The 13,595-nt window shown below is 46.1% G+C and overlaps 1 protein-coding gene across 1 annotated transcript in view; it reads left to right on the top strand.

Annotated features, from left to right (window-relative positions):
* Positions 1-1,530, top strand: part of PRKCH (protein kinase C eta) — a 219,142-nt gene extending 217,612 nt beyond the window's left edge. Inside the window, exon 14 of the mRNA XM_069465036.1 lies at positions 227-1,530. Within this exon, the coding sequence (XP_069321137.1) occupies positions 227-373 (147 nt within the window). The 3' untranslated portion in view covers positions 374-1,530. The remainder of the gene's footprint in view (positions 1-226) is intronic.
* Positions 1,531-13,595: the final 12,065 nt, after the last annotated feature.

The raw sequence follows: 13,595 nt of genomic DNA on the forward strand, positions 1-13,595 counted from the left end.
GATTTTCATGGGATTAGTGAATTGGTGGTTGCCAAATGCCGTAATAATACACAATGCAGTAGAATTGCTGTAAAGCACTGTTTAATCATAATGACCATAACTGTAAATAATGCTACTGAACGAGCTACAGAGCGGTTCTCTGAGTTCATCGGAATGGGCCAAGTCCCATGCCAGACGAGTAAGCCTTAAGTGCATAAAATCTGACCCTTGTTTCCTTTTTTGGCAGAAATCCCGAGAAGATGTCAGTAATTTTGACCCTGACTTCATAAAGGAAGAGCCAATTTTAACTCCAATTGATGAGGGACATCTTCCTATGATTAACCAGGATGAGTTTAGAAACTTTTCCTATGTGTCTCCAGAATTGCAACCATAGCCTCGTGGGGAATGAGAGAGATGGCAGGAGACGCAAAAGGGAATAGAGGTTTTTCCAGGAATTTCCTTCGTGGGAACTCCCCAGCATCAGCCTTAGAACAAGAGCCTTACCTCCAAGGAGCAAGTAGAGAACTCTGTGAAGGATGGAACTTCAAGAGATCAACTATTTCAAAGGGATCCATGATATTGGAAATAGTTGATACTGAAAGGACATTTTATGAGGAATTGTACTGCTCAACCTATGTGTTTCTGTGGCTGTGTCAGGCTTGGGATAGTAACAGGAGCCAAAACAAGTGAAGGCATGAAGAATAAACTAGATCCTAGAAATTCTGAGCCAAACAGGCTTTTTACTTCGAGAGACAGATCAAGACTTTCTGTGGACCTCGCTGCGCTCTTCTTTAAGCCAATGAAACCCTAATACCGGCTGTCTGTAAGAAGCCTCTAAATGCCAATGAAGAATTTAAAGGTCTATTAAAGGAAATAAGTGGCTTTCCAAATAGGAGATTTATGCTGAAGAAACAAAAAAATGGTATTCCTAAAACCACAACTTAAAGCCTAACCTTGAAAACAGATGTTGGGCACCAAGACAACTGCCACAGCCTATTCTGTTATCCTTACTTTCTTTAATAGATATTTATTGAGTTTCCAGGAAAAGGGGCCACAATACCCAGTATTGTAGACACTAGATTTACATTCATGAAGCTTTCATTCATTCTGGAGTCTACTAATTGACCTGAATAGTGTTTGCATTCTGTGAAATGCCTCTCCACATTGCATATGTCACATTTCTTTGTCTACACGTAACTCTTTTTTCATAGAAAGGTCACCGCCACAGCAGCACAATCAGCAGCTGAGCAGCAGGTGAGCTGCAGGTGCTTGCTGCCTGCCGACCCGGGGGATCTGATCATGTCTCTATCACTCTGGGCTCATCGGCGAAGAAGAACTGCAGGCCACGCGCGTCAGGGACCACATTTATGGCTTACACATTAGCAGTTTATTTAAGTTATGTTTTAAGAGGCAAAGATGTTTCATACACACTTTAATAATGAGAAATGGATCTTGTACACAGGATGTATATCAAAGGCAGACCTTATATGTACCCGTATATGCAGTCAGAGAATTTTGTCTGGGTGGAAATAAACGCATTTTGTAGCAAAAGGAAATTTTTTTGTCTAGAAGGATTTGTTCCCTCCCCACTTGAGAGTAGATTTCCAGTCAAAATAAAAGCTCTGAGCAGAATGGACAGAACCCTTGGCCTAAAGCAAATTCCTGATTGGAGAGGTTGATAAGCCTCTGTGATTCCCTGAAATGGATGTGGCCTCTTACTAACCAAAACTTCTGTTCTGAGTCAGAAAAGCTTAGCTGCGACAGATCAGCCCTTGAAATCTCAGTGTTTATTTCTCATTCAGATAATGTAGAGTATGAATGCAGCAGCCCTCCTCCATCTCATAACTATGCCATCTGGAAAATGTGGCCTCCCAAGGGAAGAGCGAGACGGGGGAGGTGCTCACTGCGTGACTACCTCTCTTGAGAGAGACACGAATCGCTTCTCACATTGACTAAAACGTGGCTTTCTTTCCTCTAACTACAGATGGGACTAGGGAATTGCAGAGCAGCTGAGGAGAATCTGGCTAGTACTGACAATCTCTTCTCTGTCCTAGGTTCTTTCTTTGCATTCCAAGGTAAAAAAAAATTACTTTTGAATGAATAGAGAAACTAGGAGCTTCCCTTTAAATGCACGTAGCACTTAGCAGTTCATGGGCACTCGCGCCTACATAATTTCACTCCATCTTCATGGCATCCTTGTGAGATAGGCAGGTCATTCCCCCACTATTTCCACTACTGACAGTGTGAACACCAAGGTATATTTTACAAATGAGAAGAAAAGAGAGGCTTAGAGAAGTTGAGCTGGTTGGTTTATCCATACGTTTCAAACTTGGTCAGGAGTGGATCCAGGTCTAGAGTCTAAATCTTTGATGTTCTGATCCAACAGGCTTCTGGGAAAGGGAGGGATCATTTTGACTTTGGGACTTTTTTGGCTTTCATAGCTACTGTGCAGCTCCGGCTTCTATTGCTCTGTGGGGTTGATTAGCTTCTTGGTATGGTTTACTCATGGTAAAGAACCATGGAAAATAAAGCATGTCTCCTGTTTTGTTAACAAAATTCATCAGCCATGCAAAGGGTCCAAAACATTCTCTTTGATGAATCTGTGGAATAAACCACTTGGCAGCTTCCCTCCCACTTCACAATCTTTTCTCAAGCCCACTACCTGGGCCCCCCAGTTTGGGTTAAGTCCATTCTTTTGAGATCATTCCAGACCTATCAGACAGGTTATTATCCAACAGCTAAGGATTCTGCTACCATGGGATTTCTGGAACTTCCTCATCCCACCTTTATATATGAAGAGAGAGAGGATATCCCAGATACTTACCTAAAACTCCAAGAGTCTCCAATTCCTGGTTAGACTTCTACTTCACATCTTTCTTCGGTTCTTCTAGACCTTGCATCCCCTTCTGAGGGATCACAAGGCTACCTTGCCCAGGCTTCCTAGAGCGGGCAGCAGGCCACTCAGTCAGCAGGGCTGAGTCTGCTGGGGCTGCCAGGTTCCCTGAGCTCAGTGGGCAGCATGAAGGTCACACCAGGCCCCTCCATGCCCTCAGGATCATCTTGCCTCTCGGGTGAGGAGTTTGGAGCCATCCTCGGGCCGTGTCATCCGTATCCTCCCACTCCCCATCCCTGCCTGTCCTCACCCCACACCCGTGGGTCCCCACTCTCCCAGCTATCCCACACGGACCTAACGAAATTAGATTCGTGGGCTTGAGTATTTGAAAGGAGAGTAACTTCAAGCATTTGCTTTGAGATGTGGATCAGCCTTTGACTGCAAAAGATGTTTTCACTTAATGTTTAATCTTTTTCGCGTGTTTCTCATATGAGAGACCTTATTCCAAATACGTTTAATGTATGTACTTACTCAATACCCCACGGGTACTCCCATCTTTGTACAGATGGGAGAAACTGAAGCACAAAGAGATTATGTCATAACCTGTTCAAAGTCACACAACTAAAGCTGTAGGGCCAGGATTTGGCTCAGGTGGTTTAACTCCAGGGTCCCTACTTTTAGCCCAATTCAGTAAGTTTCTTCTCTTAAAGCCAATTTTATTTTTTCTACTTATGTGAGTTTTTGAGAACAATAAAAAAGGTGTAAATTGGGGTTGGCAGGAAGCCCAAGATGAACTGCCAACAGGGGAGGACAGCATTAGCCGTCCCCTCTTCCCCTCGGTAGAATGATTTACCAGCAGTGAGGCTGTGATTTGCATACGAAGGGCCTGGAGCGCCTGACCCCAGTTCTTAAAGGAACTGGGGCAGGCCGGGGTGATGCAACTGGGACTTAGACCTCCCTGAGGAAGAAAAAGAGGAAACAGTCTGGGTCTCGCTGAATCCTGTGAACTCCATCTGAACCCCTACGGTAACTTCTGAGGCTTGGTGGAGTTTCCAGTCCTTTCTCCCCTCACAGAAGAGCTTCTTCATGCTTCAGTAACTCCTCGCCACCCTGCCTGCTGGCTCGTGCAGCCTGGAGCCTACCTTGGCAGCTGCATGTTTACAGATACAGAGCTGAGGGAGCTTGGTAGCAAAGACCAGACCAAAAATAAAAACATCCCATTTGTCAGGTTTTGATCTTAATTGGGTGCACGTTGCCCTGAAAATATTCCAGCCTCGGATTTGGCCTTGAGCATTTCACGGGCCAACATCATAAAGCTTTATGTCCTCTTTTTTCCTAGGCTTGGTCATCCTGGTTGCTTAATCTGGTAATGTTGACTTAAAACGACTAGACAGCCCATAGCGATTGCCCCTGGCTCAGGGTCACACTGGGTCCTGTAACTTCTCATTTTACGTCATCTGAAGATAAGGCTCTGACACAACCGTAGACATTTGCATTGGGAATGAGCCCTGTGGTCACATGTTCCTCTGCTCTGAGTTGCAGGTTGGACAGAGCGGGCCAGCAAGCAGCTGTAAACAGAGTTTTGCCGTCTCCCTTTGTTCCTGTGTTGAATTAGAACCAAGGCTAAGGGGCCACCCTCAGCTTCATCCTGTCCCCGCCCCACTCCCCCCAGGTCCGCTCCCTGGTCACTTGTTCTTTCCCTCCTCCTCCTGCTTCCTCTCTCTTCATTCCCCAATGAGCTAAGTTGATTCTGTGCTCTCTCTCCCCCATCACTTGATTTGCAGAGCCAAAATGCTATATAGCCAGTTTTCCAACTACTAAGATGACATAAAATTTTGATTTGCATATTTATTGCATAGGCTCTTTTAGAGCCCTACAGTGGCAGCCACCTTTTTCACGTATTTCTGCATGTTTGGCATCAACCTCTGTCAGCTCTTGCCCTGGCACAGGCTGCCTAAGAGAGCAACCCTGCCCTACCCTGCCCACACGGTCTGGGAGGTGACATGCCACATGGGTTAAGAGCATTGACTCGGGTAGAGGGCAGACCTGTCTGCTGAATCCTCACTCACTGTGTGTTCTTGAGGAAAGGTAGTCATTTCCCCACGTTCACCTTCCTCATTTGTGAAATGGGAGTGAGAATAGCTCCTGCCTGCCTTCTATTAATACTGTGGGGATTAACAGTGATGGTATATGTCAAGCTTTTGCCACAGGGCTGGGACATAGAACTGCTCAGTCGATGTTAGCTGCTATTACTGTCAGCTCTTCGACAGAGGACTAAGGGAAGGTGGCTTGTGATGTGCACCAGAAAATGGACAGAGTGGGACACCCATGCTGCCCGTCCCATCGGATACAGATGCTCCAAGTTGGAGGGATTTCACTTTTCTAACTGCTGCAGAGGAGGCTGCAGAGCCTTCTTGGGGAGATCTTTCAAACACTTCTAGGAGGTTTTGAGTCCATCCTGCTCTGACTGGAATACGGGATCAGTCTTAAATTTGAAACTCTGCTGCTCACCCTAAAATAGAGGCCAAAAATATTTATGATTTTCCTAAATGGCTTTTCTCTCCATCCATTCAGAAATTGATATGTCCTGCCAGATTTAATACAAAGATACTTTTAATTGACTTCTGATCAAATAACACAGAGACCACATCCCAGCATCAGTGCCTGCTGGGCACCCTCTGGACACGCAACTTATTGGTGGACCGGTTCAGAGGAGAAAGAACTCAAGGTGTTCAATAAGTCCTGCCATGCCTGAGAGTTTGAAGCCAATAATAGAACCAAGAGCTTTCTTCCTAGATTAAGGTATCTTGGTATCTTGGAAGAGAATTTCTAGTAAAACAAGAGTCTCCATAGTCCTGTGTATTCTTACTGGAAACTGGGCCACAGCACCTCTGTCCCGATGCAATAGCCTTTCCAGATCACCCAGGGCTGTCTTTTGCATGCCACCAAGGCAGTTTTTACCCCACAGAGGTGTCATTCTTCTAAGGGCTTGGACCACAGCTAGAAGAATCTAGGCTAGACAAAGTGAAGACTGTGTAGGCACCGAGTGTGGTCAAATATTCAAGTAGGCTGCAGAGGGTGAGACAGGAATCTTCTTTGGAGACATTTCAAATTAGAAACCAGGGATAGTTTAGTAGTCATTTGACCTGAAAGTGCCAGAAATAACCTAGATGACCTCTCAGATTCTTCCAGCCTTGCACTTACTCCCTTGGCTAAACTTGGGCAGAGGGATATGGTCAAGGGGCTCCCATGGGTAGTTGCCAACTCCACACTATTCCCACCATATACAAAACCTCTATCACCCAAATTTCCGTGTTCATCTCTGTGCAACCTTCACGCCCTATCCCACCTACACATCCTCTCTGTGTGCTCCCTCAACCCCCAGTTTCCCCATAGGCTCACACAGATCACTTGTCCCTAAAGCCACATACTCAACAATATCTCACACCTGGTTGCCTTTCACATTTCTCATGCTTGTTCATACATGGAAAAGAAAAAGCTTTCTAAATTTAAAATGAGCACAAGGAGATCGTAAGAAATCTAAGCCCACTTCTAGCCACCTATCAGTACTTGTGGATGAAGAAGAAAGCAGGATTCCTCAACTCTGCTCTGTGTTTTTCTAAAAGAGGATGATTTCCAAGATGAAAATAGTAAATACTCATTGATAAAATGAATTATATAGCCCAAGGTAGATAGATTTATAGAAAGCATTCAGATGCATATAGGCAAAATTTCAGAACAGAATGAAAGGAGGAATTTCTGTGCACTGGCAGTGGTGCTGATCACTAGGACTGTGCGGGGGTTTGGTTCATAAAGAACAAGTCCTGAAAGTCCACTCTCGTTTTCTTCTTTGATGGTTCCTAGACTGGTTGATCAAGAATAGGTGATAGCTTTTCCATAGCTGAACTTCAGCATACGTGACAAAACCTCACCTCATTTCCTTGTGGCCAAGCTGGAGTCAAGAAACAATGGTACCCAAAATGTGATGATTAATAGATTAGTATCAATCTGGAATAGTGGTTCTGCAACCTTCGGTAACCTCTGCTCCCCTTAGATTAATAGATAAATTCCAAATCTCCCTTTAATCTTATTTGAGATTTCAAACCTTCAACATCATGACTACACACAAATAAAACAATGGGACAAAGTGCTACTTTGTTTTCAGACTGCACATGCCCTCTCTGGAGATTCTATACAAAATAACAAACGAATTTAGAGATTCACGTCATTCACTCACTTCATTTATATTTATTGATCACCTACCATATTCCAGGCATGTTTTGGTTGCTGGAAAAACTAAACTGAAAAAAAAAAAAAAAAAAGAAAGAAATCCCTGCATTTGTGGAATTTCCATTCCAATCTAGAGATGTTGTATTGTTTACCCAAATTAACTTAATAGTAAGGCAGCCCTGTGGTCTGTCTTCCTCATAACTGTATCCATGGCACCTGGCATGTTGTACGTGCTTAAGACATAGGTGTTCTTCAATGATACAATCAGACATGGGTGTCAAACACACACTTTTCAACTCCAAAGATGATACTCTTTCACAGCTCTGTGCTGGAACAAATTTAAGAAATTAACAGAACCTGTACTTGGGTCTGAAAAAGCTAATTATTATATATCAGGACAAGATGGAAGTATTAATAATAGGTCTCAACAGCATGAGTAGAAAATTAGGCAGAATCAAAGAGAATAAATTCAATATGGTCATCCAACAAATATTTATTAGGATTTCTCAGAACTATTTCCAAGTAATAGGGATGTAACAATGAGCAAGACTGTCCTAGTCCCCACATCCTGGCACTTAGAGTCTAGTGAATATACAACAGGGTGCTGTGGCTGCCAAAAAAATAAAAATGCTCTCTTACACTCCAGGGTGACAATGTGGTATCTCGGACGAGGGGAAGGGTGAGCTCCACTGAGCTTTGCTGTGGTTAGATTATGCTTAGAAAACTAAACTCCGCCCTAGACATCACCACGGAGACAGAGGAAGCTTGATCATGTTTAGAGGAGAGAGAACAGATGGATGGAGAGAGCAAGAATCACAGCACAGCAAGTGAGGAGGTAACTGGGAGTTAGCCTTGGGAGAAGAGGCAGGCAGACACCAAAACCACCTTCAAATAGATGAAAAGCTAATGCGGCGGTCACTGATTCTGCTCTCCAAATATTTCCAGCTCTCTGCCTCCTGAGCACATAGTAAGAGCTACTTTGGGGCCTTGTCACTGACAAGTGAAGCAACGTGAATAGTTCTAGCCATCAAGTTAAGAGCAGAATGGTGTACAATACCAGCAGGCCAGAACATTTCAGTGCTGATGAGAAACTCATTTTCCTCCAGTGAATGGCAATGATAAGAGAAGGCAGCTGAGCTCTGACAGCCTGGGTCCCTGAGTGATTAACATGAGCAGAGTCCCCGGACAACCCTTAATGGACATTTTGAATGAGCAAGAAATAATTGTTATTTTTATTACCGTTGTTTAGTGCTGCTGAGATAGTGGCCATTGCTTGTCCTTGCAGCATGACCTAGTCTATTCAGACTAATGTGCCTGCAATGTGCAGACAGACTAGTCTGATAATAAGTGGCCCCCAGGGTTAGAATTAGGAGCATGTCAGGATGCAACCGAGGTCACGGAATTTGTTTTAGTGCAAAAATGGACTTTTTCACCGAGGTCCCCAAATGTGTGATAGACTTCTTTTGGAGGGAAGGAGTTCACCATCACTGGACATCTTCAGTCTACAACCCTGGGTGGGGATGATGGACAGAGGTCTCTTCCAACCCTGAGAGGCTAGCGTAGCCGGATCTGGAATGGGCTTAGCAAGCACACTCTCATTGTGCTGCCTACCCCAGGGGGCCCACTGGGGCAGGCCTGGAGTTGGCCCACTGTAATGTTTCCCCTGGCCACATGCCCAGGCCCCTGCTGCTTTCACTGTACCACAGAGTCATGAATCTGTGCTCAGCATTGGGAGGGGGCTCAGCAAGTGTGTACAAAATGCACAGCAGCTCAGATGGCAAAAAGATCAAACAAATGGCAAAGGGTCTCTTGGCCCGCCACCGTGCAGAATGATAAATAGTCCTCGGAGATTCCTGTTTGCTTCATTAGCATCCTGGAAGCATTAGGAAACCTCTGGAGTTCACCCCTCTTGGTTTCTCCCTCATCATGCATATTCTGCCTTCTAGGAACAAGAGCTAAGCATTCTTCCTGACAGTGCAGCATTCCAGTGTAAGGATCTGTTCTGGAGAGAGATGTGTGTTCAGAGAAAGCTCTGTTGGGGGAGTTGGAGGAAAACGTGTTTTAGTAGCAAAGGCTGGATGTGAGCACTTGCCCTATTTTCTAGTGGTTTGCTGGAGCTGGCTCACACTGGCTCGTTTGAGCCAATTGCGCACATCTCTTCCCCAGTTAGTGTTCAGCGAACTCACAGTGGTAGCTTAAAATTGGTTGTCGTGGGAATACTTACACCATGGAAATTGGCAAGTGCTAAGAATCAGGGCTTTTATTATTATTTTTAGACAGCTCACCAGCACAACCCTGGGAATAGGGAAATAGTGAGAAAATCATGGTCTTTGTAGTCAGGCAGAACCAAGTTCCCCCTGGCTCTGCTCTACTAGCTGTTGTCATTGGGGGAAGGGGGATAATGAAGCTTCTGTGAACCTTAGTTTCCTTGCCTATAAAATGGGGATAATAATGAAAATCAAAATATTCATTACCTTAGAGCGTAGTGTGAGCATCAAATGAGATAATGTCCACAGATCACTTACTAAACTAAGCTCTTTCCCTTGGGGCACATATACACACCAACTTCCAGGGACAGAAAAACAGAACACCCCTGAATTACGGCTTTTTTTTTTAATGTGGAAAATCTTCCCAGAAGCTTCCCAGCTTCGCATCCCATTGGCCCGTTTAGCATCACATGACCACACCTAACACCGATCACTTGACAAGGGACATGGGAGTCAGGCCACAGCTCTTGAGGGTGCCCTGGAGACCCCGTTGACGCTGGTGGGATTTGTAAAGCTTTCCAGATGGTTCCTACATGCAGTCAGAATATAGAACCAGTGGTTTAGAGTCTAAGTCTTAGACAAATTATGACTTGGCCCCCTAGGGCTGGAGAGGGGTTCATTCTCCCTGAAAGACAAGGATGGAGAGCAAGGTCAGGGTTCTGGGCGTGTGGGAAGGGGTGGAAAAGGAAGGGGGCTGTTTACCAGGTAAGCAGCAGTGTTGGTTCAGTCTCCATTTTTAGCTACTGGACAATCTTGGGGTGAAGAACTCAGTGAGGAAAACCAGAGGCATTAAAAATAGTTATTCTTCGAGGTAAGACCTGCAACCATTTGAAAAAAAGAAATGGATTAAGCTTTGAAAAAATGGTTCTATAATAAAGAATGGGAACGAGAGAGCTAAGAAAGCTTCTGCAACTTATCCCAGAGGGTAAGACATGGCCAACAGTCCTCACTGAAGAGGACGGTCCTGTTCGTTCTGCACCTCCTGTTACGGCAGTGGGCTAAGCCCTGGCAGGACCACCATGAGCTTACTGTAGACAAACCTTGCGACAGAGCCACAGACACAGCAAACTTCTCCCTGGTCTCTATCTTCTTAGAATGTTGGGACCCTAACTGGGATTCTAGCAACTTACTTCCTGAGGCTCAGAGCTGTCTCCTGGTTTCCAAGAGCCTGTCAACAGCATTTGCTGAGTATAGACTGTGGATTCTGAAGAAAATGGACTTTGGAGTCAGGAGACGTGGATTTGAAACTTGACTATGCATTCCTCCTGGGCTGGCTGTTAAGCCCACCTGATCTGTTGGGCTTCATCTATTAAATGGCAATAATAATACTCAACTCCCAAGACTGATGAGGATATGAAAGGATACATCTTGTAAACTCTTACTTCTCAATACAAATTGTAATTATTTGTAGTTGAAGAATATTTAAACTAAAGAATTTGGTTTAGGAGTGGGTTAAGAGTGGTCAGCATGTCCCATCTAAAGGCGCCATAAGCCATCAGTCAGGGAAGGAGGGAAGAAGCTCTTTGCAGTTCATCCCAGAGGAGGCTGAAGTTTAGTCGCTGCTTCTCAGCACAGCCCCCTACTTCTTAGCTCCATCTGTGTTATTCCCCAGACACCCGCACCCTCATTAGCTTCCCACTTGCCAGAAGAGATGAAGAAAGTGGAACCGAGGGTTGTTATTTTTTTGTGTGTTTCCTATCATAATCCATCTCAGAGGCAGAACATGAAAAATCCTGAATGTCTCCTTACCCCTCTCTGCACATCCCCAGGGCACTGCCACCCATGAGAATGTCCATGCCACATGAAAGCCACTATACTTCAGAGGCAGCAGAGGTGGGAGCTCCTTTATGTCTCTGGAATGTGAAGGAGAGAACCAAATGCGAGGGGCAAGCAGGGGCACTCCCAAACCAGCCAAGACTGACTCAGCATGGGACATGGTAGCTTTCCGTCTCAGATCAGCTGGAGAGCTGGGCAGGACCAGAGAAAATGTCTTTGTGACATGCAGGGACAAAACAAGCTTAAGGCTCCACGCCTTTCTCAGCTGACCATCCCATCAGGGAAGTCAGGTCAGGCCTGCACTTCCCAGCTGACTTGGAGCCACACGTCGGCTTCCACATGACTCCGTGGCCAGCGGACAAATGCACGGCCACGGCTAAGGAAGTACAGAGGCTGTGGGGATGACTGGACCCAGGTTCGAAGGGGGATGTTAAGGCATGTTGGAAACATCGTGTCTGGAATCTTGTGCCTGACTGCTCGGGAATGTGTGGTTTGGGTAATTTTCTGGTTTGACTTACAGGAAGGTCTGACAGGAATGTTGTAACAGGTCTGGATCACCTTGGAAAAATACCATTCAGCTGCCAGCCTGGCGCTGCAGTTCCAGGAAGCAGCTGGTTGTGAATCAGCAGCCTTCTCTTTCCTTGTGGCTTCAGGAAGCATGTCCAGGGCCTCACCCACCTCCTCTCCAGGGAGAGAAATACCACCAGCCACATACGAGTTCTCCCAGGAGGGACTGAAGCGGGGGGCAACGGGGTGGGGGGAGGGGGGACAGCAGATTCTCTATGCCACCCATCCCCAGGGTGGAGGACAGGGATGAGATCAGAGACCTTTAGGCCCCAGACTCAGGCTTTTTTTTTTTTTTTAATACACAAACCATAGACTACTATAGATGTAGAAAATCATGCACAGTTTCGAAGTGTCTTGTCTGGAGTTCACAAAAATAAACCTAGGTAGAAATCTCTACACACTGGATGGCATAGTTTGCATTTGCTTTAACATGATGTCAGTCTCTTACCTGCAAAGCCAGCCAGGGTCTGAGAAGCTCTCAGAAAGTTGTTGGTTGGCTCTGTGGTCGGCTGCTGTTTGGGCATGAGGGCCATTTGTACTTAAGGTCAAGGGGTGGCCTCCATGGGTCACTAAGCAGTGGGAAAAGTCTTGGGAAAAGACTGTGGGGCCCTAGCTCCAGCTGCCTCCACCCTAGTGAGAGTTGCTGCTTTCTGCCTCTTCACTGGCCATCCTCTGGCCTCCTCCCGAGGTTACTGCTACTCTGGAGCAGCTTTGGGCTAGTGGACGTAGCATGTGTGTCTCAATTATCCGATAGCCACTTGGAGCCAGTTAAACAGTAAGTGGATTTGGAGAGGTGGGTCGTTTCAGATTAGCTCCTAGGTTTTCACCCTCACTTGAGAGAGCTAAACTTCTTTCTTCTCTCTCTTGCTCTCCCTTTTTCTCTGTGTACATCTGACTCACCTCTATGCTGTTACATTTAAATACCAGTTTAGACCTCAGTGACCCACATACAGCCCTAATGACTGTAAAAGCAAGTCCATGCTCATGGATGACTCAGAAGAACCAGGGCCTTGAAAGATGAGCTGAGTCAATGAATGTGAACTTGGCGTTTTTACCCTGCCCCCATCCTGTTGCAATGCACCCCCTCCCTTTGCTCTCTTTGGGTGTCCCTGTACTTGGCCTTCCAGGGCCTGAGTGAGTACACAGAGGAAGCAAGACAGAAGTGGGTGAAATTACTACAACCACCCTCCAAGACTCTCTGTCCTCAAGGCCTTGAGGACAGGAGCCCCCAGGTCCCATGGAAGGCAGGCAGCTATGCAGCCCACAGCAGTCTGAATAGGGAAGCCTAGAGGAAGGTGTTGGGAGAGGACCCAGCTCTCAGGAACTGCCTACAAGCGATGGTTTGGGCTTCATCTGTTGGCCAGAGCCCCCAGCAGAGGGGCATTTATATGCTACTGTGCATCTTCTAGAAAAGTCCAAGATCAGGGTAGATGAAGGTAGAAGGAAGAGGAGAAGCTCCCAAGGACCAGCCCCTGGAGTTCATTTCCTGCCCTAATAAACCATGTTACCCTCACCCCTGTCCGTCTTCCCACCTGCCTTTGCTCAGTTTCCGTTCCTTCTCTCTCTGTTGCTTTTTGGGTGTTTATAGTCTAGTCCAGTAGTTCCCATCAGCCACACCTGGAAAGTGTCAGAACTACAAATTCTCAGACCCCACCTAAGCCTACTGAATCAGAAACGCTGAGGGGACAGCAAATCTGTGTTTTAACCGGCCCTCCAGGAGATTCTAATGCATGCTCAAGTCTGGGCACCCCTGCTGCCCTCTCTGCCCCCAGTCAGGCTTCAGGCTCCCGGACGTACTGACTCACAAGGGCTTCGTGCACTCCTGGGCCCCCAGAGGCACAGCTCTGTATAGAAACTGTCCCAGGAAAGTAGAAAGAAGATTCGAGGAGGCAGCCTAGCAATGATCAGAGCTTGAACCCAAGGGTCAGGACCTGGGTTCTAGT

This window comes from Eulemur rufifrons, chromosome 2 (genome assembly GCF_041146395.1).
Source record: "Eulemur rufifrons isolate Redbay chromosome 2, OSU_ERuf_1, whole genome shotgun sequence".
Taxonomy (NCBI): domain Eukaryota; kingdom Metazoa; phylum Chordata; class Mammalia; order Primates; family Lemuridae; genus Eulemur; species Eulemur rufifrons.